Raw genomic sequence first — 12,504 nt, forward strand, 5'->3', positions numbered from 1 at the left:
AAAAACACCAGGAGCAAAAACACTCTCTTTATTGCCCTGAGTTCCATATTTTGCATAGACTTTCCGCTGAGTTCTGGAGCTGGTGGTTTTCAATTCACAGCAGAACTTTAAAACCAATGTTTGAATTAACATTGAAATCAATAAAAAAAGCGTCTTTGGTTCTGAATTCCAGTGAAAAACCTGTAACAAATGTTTGTTGTGTGAACATTCCCCTAATCTACAAGAGCCACCAGCTGATTGTGTCTGCACTCCAGTCCAGGAGTTGTCAGCCAGGCCAGGTTGTCAGGCTCTCCTGTAGGGCCCCAGGTGTGCTGGATCAGCAGCCATTCCTCCCTATATAAAGGTGATGATGGAGTCTGGGGCCCCTCAGTGCAGATTGGCCCTTGTGCTGGAGCTTCACATCCCAGGATGGCGCTATCAGATGCTGAGAAGGCGGCTTTGGAGCCCTTGTTTGTGAAGATTGACGCTGACGCTGAGAAGATTGGATGTGAAGCCATGGAGAGGTGAGCGGCAGAGCCAGATAGTCACTGCTACAAGGGGCTGGGAAGGAGGAGCTGATACATTGTTACACCTGGTGCTCCGCCCCCTGCACTACATGCAACAATGTATCAGATTTGTTTGGAACCTTCCAAACTACAGTCCAGAAACAGAGCTGAGCATGAATGTTTGTGTCAGTGGGGGAGGGGGAATATGTGCTGCTAGGAATAATACTACATGCCCATAGAAGTGTAAGGACTTCTCATGAGCAATTCATATTTTGAGGATGGTAAAAGCGCTGTACACTGCATATAATCACACCCCGTATGTCTAGTGACTAACTGTAATTAATCTGAGTTTAAAGTGTTAATTACAGGGGGTTGCATAGATTTAAAAAATGGTTGCTTTCTGTCCCAGTGCTGCACCTGTCCTCAGACTGATATCAGTTCAGCCTCATTCACTTCAATGGAACTGAAGCACAATACAATCAGACCGGTGAGGTGCTGCTATCACATGAAGGTAGCGATGTCTTCCTAAAGCCTCATTCACACGTTCATAAGAAGTTTGTCAGTGACGCATCCGTGTTAGGTCCATGTTTCTGTTTTTTGCTGTTCGTGTTTCACTGACCCTGCACAGCTGAAAAATAATTTTCATAGTATTGTAGTGTACGGGAACTGTAATACCCGTCACTACCAAAGTGTCACTTGGTGTGCTGTCGTCCCTCCTAATTATGGGAAGTTGATATGTCAGTTTTATAAAATGTAATGCAATGCTATGTATTTCCCTGTTACTATGACACTTGCATGTACAGGCTTGCTAGGGGTGTCATTCCAGCTTCTAGTCAATAGAGGGAGCTAGGGAGCCCTAGTTTATATAAGGCCCAGACAAGGAAGTAAAAGTCAGTCTAGACCACAGCTCAGAAGTTTCTAGAGCCTGAGGAAGTGTCCAGAAGTTGAGAGACAGAGAAGCAAAGATCAGGAAAGCAAGAGGTACTCAGAAAGACAGAGGAGGTACTGATTAAAGCTATAGCCAAGGATATAAAGCCAGAAATAGGTTAATGGGCCTTGGTGAAGATATGCTATATTCCAGGATCAGACAGAATTAGAGTGCAAGCTCCTGTGCTGCAAGTCCTGTGTTCAACACTCTGTAATTACCTTGCTGTAACTGAATTGCCTGCATCGACCGAATTGCAAAATCGACTGTATGCTAAGGAACTGCATTTCCATTATTGTCTCTGCTTGGAAAACTACTAAAGTTGGAGTTCTGTTTTAATACTACGTTTCCTCAAATTATTCCTGCATCCGCAAACGGCGTGCCACCGTTTACTTGGCACTGGCGTCACAAACTATTTCTACCTATACCTGCCCTTGCAGAGAGTCAGCTGTACCAGGTTAGTGTATATTGCACTACATCACCCAGAAACACCTATTGCACACAACTTGAGTACGCTGCACTTCCTCTTCCTAATGATCTGTGGCATCCATGGATTTCATGGACCCTTAGACTATAATTGGGGTGATGGATCTGTGATCATGGACAAAATAGAGCATGCATCAACACAGACCATGGTGAAACACTGAGTCACTAACGTGTGCTGTCCGTGCCCTATTTCCCCCCCCAGTTTCTGTCCATCTTGGATTTCCTTGGTACATGGTGTAAGGACACTGTTCTCCTCTAACACTGGATGTTCCTCTCTCCTCAGTCTCTTCCAGCACCATCCAGACACCAAGTGCCACTTCACTCATATGGATGTGACCCCCGGCAGTCAGGATCTGAAGACACATGGAGGGAAGATCATCCACGCCATTAATGATGCCCTCAGCCACTATGGAAATCTGCAGGAGAACTTGGCCACACTGCGGGAGATGCACACCAACAAGCTGAAGCTCAATGTGGACACCATCAAGGTGAGGATCTGTCCAGTAGGGATCAGAAAGTCTGCTAAAAATGGCGCCACTCTTGTCCATGGCTGTATCTGGTATTGCAGTTCCTCCACAATCACTGTCAATGGTGTTGTGCTACAGAACCCATGGACGAGTGGTGCCATTTCTGGGCAAAATGGCATCTAGGTAATATCAATACCAAATCTTTAATCTCCATATTTGATCTGCAATTATACGGCTGTGTGCATGAGCCCTTATAAGAGTTGGGTGCACTGACTCCCATCATCCATCCCCAGCTGCTGTGTGGTTGTCTCCTGGAGGTCATCGTCAAGCAATTCCCAGATGTGGACAAGTCGGCCTGTGACAAGTTCCTCAATGAGGTTGCTGTTGCCCTGATCTCCAGCTGATGGAGGATTCTTCTCAGATCTATGTCCATGTGTCTCCTGTAACAAGCGTCTGTCCTCCATGATACTGATGGTTGCTCCATGACCTGGGATCTTCATTCTCCTGATGGCTAATAAATATTATATTTGTACATCCAGTCTCCTGGTATTTTTAGTCTGAGCTTCTGTAACTGTGAATTTGGTTAATAATGGGGTCTACATCACAGAATCCAATAGACCAGGGATGCTCAACCTGCGGCCCTCCAGCTGTTGTAAAACTACAACTCCCACAATGCCCTTCTGTAGGCTGTTTAGGCATGCTGGGAGTTGTTCTTTTGCAACAGCTGGAGGGTTACAGGTTGAGCATGCCTGCAATAGACTATGGAGCCGGGGAGGAAGGAATGATGTCACAGGGTGTAAGAGGCGTAGAGGACATCAGGGCCGCTGATAGGCCAGTACAGCTGGCCCAGTTGTACCGGGCCCGGCTGGCAGGGGGGCCCGGGCAGCCTCGACATAACCAAACCACCTCCGGACCGCTGTACGCAGATTCGCGTTCCGGAGGTGGCAGCCCTGCGCTCAGCGACGCATATACGCGTCATCTCGCGTGAGCCGGGATTTCCTGTGAACGCGCGCACACAGGCGCGCGCGCTCACAGGAACGGAAGGTAAGAGAGTTGATCTCCAGCCTGCCAGCGGCGATCGTTCGCTGGCAGGCTGGAGATGTGTTTTTTTTAACCCCTAACAGGTATATTAGACGCTGTTTTGATAACAGCGTCTAATATACCTGCTACCTGGTCCTCTGGTGGTCCCCTTTGTTTGGATCGACCACCAGAGGACACAGGCAGCTCAGTAAAGTAGCACCACTACACTACACTACACCCCCCCCCCCCCCCCCCCCGTCACTTATTAACCCCTTATTAGCCCCTGATCACCCCATATAGACTCCCTGATCACCCCCCCTGTCATTGATTACCCCCCTGTCATTGATCACCCCCCTGTAAAGCTCCATTCAGATGTCCGCATGATTTTTACGGATCCACTGATAGATGGATCGGATCCGCAAAACGCATCCGGACGTCTGAATGAAGCCTTACAGGGGCGTGATCAATGACTGTGGTGATCACCCCATATAGACTCCCTGATCACCCCCCTGTCATTGATTACCCCCCTGTCATTGATCAACCCCCTGTAAAGCTCCATTCAGACGTCCGCATGATTTTTACGGATCCACTGATAGATGGATCGGATCCGCAAAACGCATCCGGACGTCTGAATGAAGCCTTACAGGGCTTACAGAAGGCGGCGTCTGGGGAGGGGCCAGGGGTGTGGCTGAAGGAGGGATCAGGGGGTGGAGCTGAAGGGGGCCCCGTCATGTATGCTGTACGGGGCCCCATGATTTCTATCAGCGGCCCTGGAGGACATAACTGGGGTTATCAAGTGACTATGTGGCTGGAGGTATATTAGACAGTCATTGGATATCAATTTTACTGCAGGCCAGTCGACTACAGGCCAGAAAAATTTTTCATTCACTGGGCAGAAAACATCAGGTGATTATGTGGCTGGATGTATATTTGACGTGCACTTTAAACACAGGGGCGTAGCTATAGGGGAAGCTGCTGCTTTGGGGCCCTGACCCAGAAGGGGCCCATCCAGGAGGAGGAGGACAAAGATTTTGTCAGGGCCCCCTCAACAGTAATACACAATGAAATTATATACAGTGGCAGTATAGAGGCATGGAACAACTGCCGGGCCTGGTCTGAGAGAGTGATCTTGCTAGCCACAGGAATTGGGGGAAGGTGTTGCCACAGGAATTGGGGGAAGGTGTTGCCAAAAAATGACTGGGGGGGGGGGGGGCCCCATTCAATAATTTGCTGTGTGGCCCAGTCATTTCTAGCTACGCCACTGTCAGGGGCGTAGCTAGAAATGACTGGGCCCCATAGCAAAAAAAATAATTATGGGCCCCCTCCCGGATCTCCCACCCCCACACACCTCTCGGACCTCGCCGCCACATCCGCAGCTCCTCATGCACTTGTGACGGTTACGCATAGGACTGTGCACAGACAGTTGGTCACTGGCAACGCATTTGTGCCAGTGTAGGAAATGTATGAATCTAAATGTCTGTGTATTAAAGAAAATTGTTAAATTGTACAGGGGTCTGTAACACAAGAAGGTGAAAGTACATATCGTGGGGTGTGTATGTGTATTAGACAGAAGGTAGGTATATGTATCTTGTGTAGTTTGGGTATTAGGGAGAGTAGGGGGTATATATCTAGTGCTGATACACGTGTAGGTGAAGAGCCGCTTTGACATAATTCGTCTTTTTATATTATAAGCTCCCCTTATATAATTTACTTACAGTTCTGAAGACTCAGGGGTGCTGGCTCGCTTGGCCGGGCAGAAGGAGTTTGGGAGATTGTGAGGCCTTTTTTCTCCAAGCTGCTCTGGAAATTTTTTTTTTTTTTAATTATACCTCAGGTCAGACCACCAATCAGACCCCCAATGTTATCAGACCTCAGCTAACAGCCCCAATAAGATCCCCAATGTTAATAAGACCCCATCAGCCCCCCAGTAGCCTCTCCATCAGCCCCCCAGTAGCCTCTCCATCAGCCCCCCAGTAGCCTCTCCATCAGCCCCCCCAGTAGCCTCTCCATCAGCCCCCAGTGCGCCCTCCCTGGTATTAACCCCCCCCCCCCCCCGGAAATCTTTCATTGGTTGGGCAGTGTACCCCCCTGCCCCCCCGGTATTAAAATCATTGGTGGGCAGTGTATCACCTGCCCTCCCCTGTATTAAAATTATTCATTGGTGGGCAGTGTGCCCCCCTGCCCTCCCCTGTATTAAAATCATTGGTGGGCAGTGTGCCCCCCCTCCCTGTATTAAAATCATTCATTGGTGGGCAGTGTGCCCCCCGTTCCTGTATTAAAATCATTCATTGGTGGCAGTGTGCCCCCCCTCCCCTGTATTAAAATCATTCATTGGTGGGCAGTGTGCCCCCCCTCCCCTGTATTAAAATCATTCATTGGTGGGCAGTGTGCCCCCCCTCCCTGTATTAAAATCATTCATTGGTGGGCAGTGTGCCCCCCGTTCCTGTATTAAAATCATTCATTGGTGGGCAGTGTGCCCCCCCTCCCCTGTATTAAAATCATTCATTGGTGGGCAGTGTGCCCCCCCGTTCCTGTATTAAAATCATTCATTGGTGGGCAGTGTGCCCCCCCTCCCCTGTATTAAAATCATTCATTGGTGGGCAGTGTGCCCCCCCTCCCCTGTATTAAAATCATTCATTGGTGGGCAGTGTGCCCCCCCTCCCCTGTATTAAAATCATTCATTGGTGGGCAGTGTGCTCCCCCTCCCTCCCCTGTATTAAAATCATTCATTGGTGGGCAGTGTTCCCCCCCCCTCCCCTGTATTAAAATCATTCATTGGTGTGCCTCCCCTCCCCTCCGGTATCAAAATAATTGGTGGGCAGTGTGTCCTCCAGCCCCCCCCATCAGTGGTGTCAGCGGCAGTTACTCTGCAGCATACTTACATCATTACATGTGCTGTGGCCGCCTGACGCTCTTTCTTTTTGTAACGCGTCACAGGTCTGTGAGGCACATTGCTTATGCTTATAGCAATGCACCGCACAGACCTGTGTCGAGTTACAAGAAGGAGGAGCGCCCGGCGGCCACAGCGCATGATGTAAGTATGACTAACTGACCATGGCAGCCAGGAATTCAGTAGCGTCCTGGCTGCCATGGTAACCGATCGGAGCCCCAGCATTACACTGCTGGGACTCCGATCGGAACTGCCGCTAATGAGGAGAGGGGGGCCCCGATTTAATTGAATTTATTTTTATTTTTATCCTCAGCCGGCATCCCGGGCCCCCAGTGGCGTAGGGCCCAATAGCCATTGCTATGGCTGCTATGGCGATCCCTACGCCACTGGCCACTGTTTAAACATCTGCTTATTTATGTAGTTATCTGATGTATGGTATTTCACATGATCAGTCCAGCATTGTCATTTACACCCACTCGCCCCTAGGTGGTGCTGGCGCCACATTATACATATAGACAGGAAGTTAGTTGGAGTGTGAGAGGAGGAGAGAAACAGGCTAAAGTCACCATGTAGCTGGTTTCCTTTCCTCTGGGCTCCGATCAATCCTGGAGAAGATTACCACAGAAACCAAGCCCCAGACAGTGAGTCTATTAACAAAGATGCTGGCAGCCTTAGTCCTGGGTTGCAAATCCAGTCAAGTGGCCCATTTTTAGCCCCGCCCATTATTAAAAGCCCCTCCTACATATAATAGGCCACTCCCAACAAACACTGTACAGCTGACATTCTATAGTTGCGGCCTGTCTACACATCATACGGAGAGGGGGGGCCCGTCCTGGCTGCACTGCCTGCTTCACATTATACAATAGACAGCCGGCTACAGCCAGGAAGCTCCTCTGCTCTCCTCCCTCCCCAGATCCTGCTCAAGGCCTGTGGTTCCCCCACCATCTGCCACCCGCCCGTGGCCTGCTGCCCCCTTTGGCCGTCCCCACCCAGCTCTGAATCCTCCTTCTGCAAATGGCGGGGGGGGGGGGGGGAGCATCTCCTCTCCTACATAGCGCCCCCTACCTCTTACATCCAGTGATGTCACCTTTGTTGTAGACGTTCTCTTTCCTCATCTTCTCCATTCAGACCAGACCGCCATGATGATTTTTCACCTATCCCCCGTCTCTGCAGAGATTGACAAACAGACTTTAGTTTCCCACATTTCCATCATCTTCACGTCTTCTGAACACCCTTTGCTGCCACCCCTAATACTATACTGCAGAAACAGTCCCCCTGGAAATACTACTACCACACAGATAGTGCCCCAATACTGTGCCCCCAATACTATACTGCAGAAACAGTCCCCCTGGAAATACTGCTACCACACAGATAGTGCCCCAATACTGTGCCCGCTGTGCCCCCAATACTATACTGCAGAAACAGTCCCCCTAGAAATACTACTACCACACAGATAGTGCCCCAATACTGTGCCCGCTGTGCCCCCAATACTATACTGCAGAAACAGTCCCCCTGGAAATACTACTACCTCACAGATAGTGCCCCTTCAACAATTATTGTATCTAAAAAAAACTGCGCCCAGACACTAATAGTATAAAGATAATGTCCCCCAAAAATAATTCTGCTAAGCTAATACTATGCCAGGGTGCCCCCCAAAGTAACAGTGCTCCCCAATATGCCACCAATAGAAATAATTCTCTGCCAGAGCACAATTAGTAGTAATAATGCCCCTATAGTGCCCATACTAGTGATCATGTTCCTCATAGCCCCCCAGTAGTAGTAAAGCTCCCCATAATACCCCCAGCAGCCTCTCATCTGCCCCTAGAAGTGTCATAAGCCTCATAAATATAATATAAAATAAAAAAAAAACACTTACCCTTCCTGCTCCTGGATGCCGCCGCTCCTCTCCTCCAACGCGATCTGCATCCTCCTGCTGTCGGCTGTGCTGTGAAGGCTGCGCACAGAGTGACATTACAGAGTGCCTTACGCATGTGTGCAGCCCTGCACAGCTGACAGCCAGGGCCGGGGCAAGGATTTTTGCCAACACAAGCGAAGCTACATTTTGGCGCCACCACCACCACCACCACCACCACCAGAACTCGGTGGGGTCGAAGCAACATGGAGCGGGTGATGTAACATGGAGGGATGAGAAATGTGACACGGAGGGAAAAAAATGTGACATTTCTCCCCCTCCATGTCACATCACCCCCTCCTTTTTACATCACCCCCGTTGTCACATTTCTCCCCCTCCATGTCACATTTCACCCTCCATGTCACATTTCTCCCCCTCCATGTCACATTTCACCCCCTCCATGTCACATATTACCCCCTCCATGTCACATTTTACCCCCCATGTCACATTTCACCCCCATGTCACATTTTTTCCCCTTCCATGTCACATTTCTCCCCCACCCCATGTCACATTTTTCCCCCTCCCCTCTATTAATGTTGTGCAAAAAACATTATCCTCACCTGGCCCTGTCTGCAGCAGCTCCCATTCTCCTCTGTGTGGTCCTGGTATCTTATCTCTGGGCTCCGATAAGTTGTTATGATTGGCTCAGCAGGAAATCACTGGCCGGACACATGACACAGCTGTGGCCACTGATTGGCTGAGTAGGAAAGGTCCTACTCCTTAACAACTTGTCGGAGACCAGAGAGAAGATACCAGAAACAGATCGGTGGTGCGAACAGATCCTCTGGTGCTCAGCGGGCGGCCGTTTTTAACATACTTTAGGGCGGCCTGGGGGGGCAATTGCCTCCCTGCCCCCCATCCCAGCCCGCCCTTGAATGCAGATAGCCTAGCGAGGCTAACAGCTAAACTTAGCTTATGGACCTCATTAGCAAATAGACAGTTAGTGCGCAGAATTGTCCTTATCCACTACGCAAGCCTTCCGGGTCATAGTGGAAAAACCTAAACCTTGTCAGAAGAGTATCCTGCAAATAATAAAGCAAATGTGTTTGCCCACCACAAGGGAGATCGCCCTTAAAGGTTAGCTCATAGTAACCAGATATATCAGCATACTTAGTACCAGAGTGCTATACAGTGGACTTGGGATTACCACCAGGATCCTTGCCTGTAAAGTGTCTACTTTAAAAGGCACAACTCCTTCATTGACAACTGCCAGTACCTAATAATAGGATTACAATTGAATAGAGTTGAGCGAACACCTGGATGTTCGGGTTCGAGAAGTTCGGCCGAACTTCCCGGAAATGTTCGGGTTCGGGATCCGATCCCGAACCGAACTTCGTCCCGAACCCGAACCCCATTGAAGTCAATGGGGACCCGAACTTTTGGGCACTAAAAAGGCTGTAAAACAGCCCAGGAAAGAGCTAGAGGGCTGCAAAAGGCAGCAACATGTAGGTAAATCCCCTGCAAACAAATGTGGATAGGGAAATGAATTAAAATAAAAATAAAAAAAATAAAAATGACCCAATATCAATTGGACAGAGGTCCCATAGCAGAAAATCTGGCTTCACGTCAGCAGAGAATCAGTCTCTTCATGCCATAGCAAAGAATCTGGCTTCATGTCAGCAGAGAATCAGTCTCTTCATGCCATAGCAGAGAATCTGGCTTCATGTCACCCACCACTGGAAGAGGCCACTGTCACATATTTAGGCCCCGGCACCCAGACAGAGAAGAGCGGTCCCGTAACAGAGAATCTGGCCTTATGTCAGCGCAGAATCTGTCTTCATGTCATAGCAGAGAATCAGGCTTCACGTCACCCACCACTGGAACAGGCCACTGTCACACATTTAGGCCCAGGCACCCAGGCAGAGGAGAGAGGTCCCGTAACAGAGAATCTGGCCTTATGTCAGCACAGAATCTGTCTTCATGTCATAGCAGAGAATCAGGCTTCACGTCACCCACCACTGGAACAGGCCACTGTCACACATTTAGGCCCCGGCACCCAGACAGAGGAGAGCGGTCCCGTAACAGAGAATCTGGCCTTATGTCAGCGCAGAATCTGTCTTCATGTCATAGCAGAGAATCAAGCTTCACGTCACCCATCACTGGAACAGGCCACTGTCACACATTTAGGCCCAGGCAGAGGAGAGAGGTCCCGTAACAGAGAATCTGGCCTTATGTCAGCGCAGAATCAGTCTTCATGTCATAGCAGAGAATCAGGCTTCACGTCACCCACCACTGGAACAGGCCACTGTCACACATTTAGGCCCCGGCACCCAGACAGAGGAGAGCGGTCCCGTAACAGAGAATCTGGCCTTATGTCAGCGCAGAATCTGTCTTCATGTCATAGCAGAGAATCAGGCTTCACGTCACCCACCACTGGAACAGGCCACTGTCACACATTTAGGCCCAGGCACCCAGGCAGAGGAGAGAGGTCCCGTAACAGAGAATCTGGCCTTATTTCAGTGCAGAATCAGTCTTCATGTCATAGCAGAGAATCAGGCTTCACGTCACCCACCACTGGAACAGGCCACTGTCACACATTTAGGCCCAGGCACCCAGGCAGAGGAGAGAGGTCCCGTAACAGAGAATCTGGCCTTATGTCAGCGCAGAATCAGTCTTCATGTCAGAGCAGAGAATCAGGCTTCACGTCACCCACCACTGGAACAGGCCACTGTCACACATTTAGGCCCCGGCACCCAGACAGAGGAGAGCGGTCCCGTAACAGAGAATCTGGCCTTATGTCAGCGCAGAATCAGTCTTCATGTCATAGCAGAGAATCAAGCTTCACGTCACCCACCACTGGAACAGGCCACTGTCACACATTTAGGCCCAGGCACCCAGGCAGAGGAGAGAGGTCCCGTAACAGAGAATCTGGCCTGATGTCAGCACAGAATCTGTCTTCATGTCATAGCAGAGAATCAGGCTTCACGTCACCCACCACTGGAACAGGCCACTGTCACACATTTAGGCCCAGGCACCCAGGCAGAGGAGAGAGGTCCCGTAACAGAGAATCTGGCCTGATGTCAGCACAGAATCTGTCTTCATGTCATAGCAGAGAATCAGGCTTCACGTCACCCACCACTGGAACAGGCCACTGTCACACATTTAGGCCCAGGCACCCAGGCAGAGGAGAGAGGTCCCGTAACAGAGAATCTGGCCTGATGTCAGCACAGAATCTGTCTTCATGTCATAGCAGAGAATCAGGCTTCACGTCACCCACCACTGGAGCAGGCCACTGTCACACATTTAGGCCCAGGCACCCAGGCAGAGGAGAGAGGTCCCGTAAGAGAGAATCTGGCCTGATGTCAGCACAGAATCTGTCTTCATGTCATAGCAGAGAATCAAGCTTCACGTCACCCACCACTGGAACAGGCCACTGTCACATATTTAGGCCCAGGCACCCAGGCAGAGGAGAGAGGTCGCGTAACAGAGAATCTTGCTTCATGTCAGCACAGAATAAGTCTTCATGTCATAGCAGAGAATCAGGCTTCACGTCACCCACCACTGGTACAGGCCACTGTCACACATTTAGGCCCCGGCACCCAGACAGAGGAGAGGTTCATTCAACTTTGGGTTGCCCCGCAATATAATGGTAAAATGAAATTAAAAATAGTATTGAATGAGGAAGTGCCCTGGAGTAGAATAATATATTGTTAAGGGGAGGTAGTTAATATCTAATCTGCACAAGGGATGGACAGGTCCTGTGGGATCCATGCCTGGTTCATTTTTATGAACGTCAGCTTGTCCACATTGGCTGTAGACAGACGGCTGCGTTTGTCTGTAATGACGCCCCCTGCCGTGCTGAATACACGTTCAGACAAAACGCTGGCCGCCGGGCAGGCCAGCACCTCCAAGGCATAAAAGGCTAGCTCTGGCCACGTGGACAATTTGGAGACCCAGAAGTTGAATGGGGCCGAACCATCAGTCAGTACGTGGAGGGGTGTGCACAGGTACTGTTCCACCATGTTAGTGAAATGTTGCCTCCTGCTAACACGTTCCGTATCAAGTGGTGGTGCAGTTAGCTGTGGCGTGTTGACAAAACTTTTCCACATCTCTGCCATGCTAACCCTGCCCTCAGAGGAGCTGGGCGTGACACAGCTGCGTTGGCGACCTCTTGCTCCTCCTCTGCCTTCGCCTTGGGCTTCCACTGGTTCCCCTGTGACATTTGGGAATGCTCTCAGTAGCGCGTCTACCAACGTGCGCTTGTACTCGCGCATCTTCCTATCACGCTCCAGTGTAGGAAGTAAGGTGGGCACATTGTCTTTGTACCGGGGATCCAGCAGGGTGGCAACCCAGTAGTCCGCACACGTTAAAATGTGGGC

The 12,504-nt window shown here is 50.0% G+C and overlaps 1 protein-coding gene across 1 annotated transcript; it reads left to right on the forward strand.

Annotated features, from left to right (window-relative positions):
- Positions 1-249: 249 nt before the first annotated feature.
- LOC120997554 (hemoglobin heart muscle subunit alpha-type-like) lies at positions 250-2,895 on the forward strand. The gene is made up of 3 exons (XM_040427645.1): positions 250-503; positions 2,180-2,384; positions 2,657-2,895. Exons 1-3 carry the CDS (start codon positions 409-411, stop codon positions 2,765-2,767), a joined length of 411 nt encoding a protein of 136 aa, XP_040283579.1. The 5' UTR covers positions 250-408; the 3' UTR covers positions 2,768-2,895.
- Positions 2,896-12,504: the final 9,609 nt, after the last annotated feature.

Source organism: Bufo bufo, chromosome 4 (assembly GCF_905171765.1).
Source record: "Bufo bufo chromosome 4, aBufBuf1.1, whole genome shotgun sequence".
Lineage (NCBI taxonomy): Eukaryota > Metazoa > Chordata > Amphibia > Anura > Bufonidae > Bufo > Bufo bufo.

Bases quoted from the DNA above. Each gene is read 5' to 3' on its own strand.
- LOC120997554 (XM_040427645.1), top strand. From the start codon at position 409: ATGGCGCTATCAGATGCTGAGAAGGCGGCTTTGGAGCCCTTGTTTGTG. The intron at 504-2,179 runs GTGAGCGGCAGA...CTCTCTCCTCAG, and splicing joins GGATGTGAAGCCATGGAGAG to TCTCTTCCAGCACCATCCAG. The intron at 2,385-2,656 runs GTGAGGATCTGT...ATCCATCCCCAG, and splicing joins TCAATGTGGACACCATCAAG to CTGCTGTGTGGTTGTCTCCT.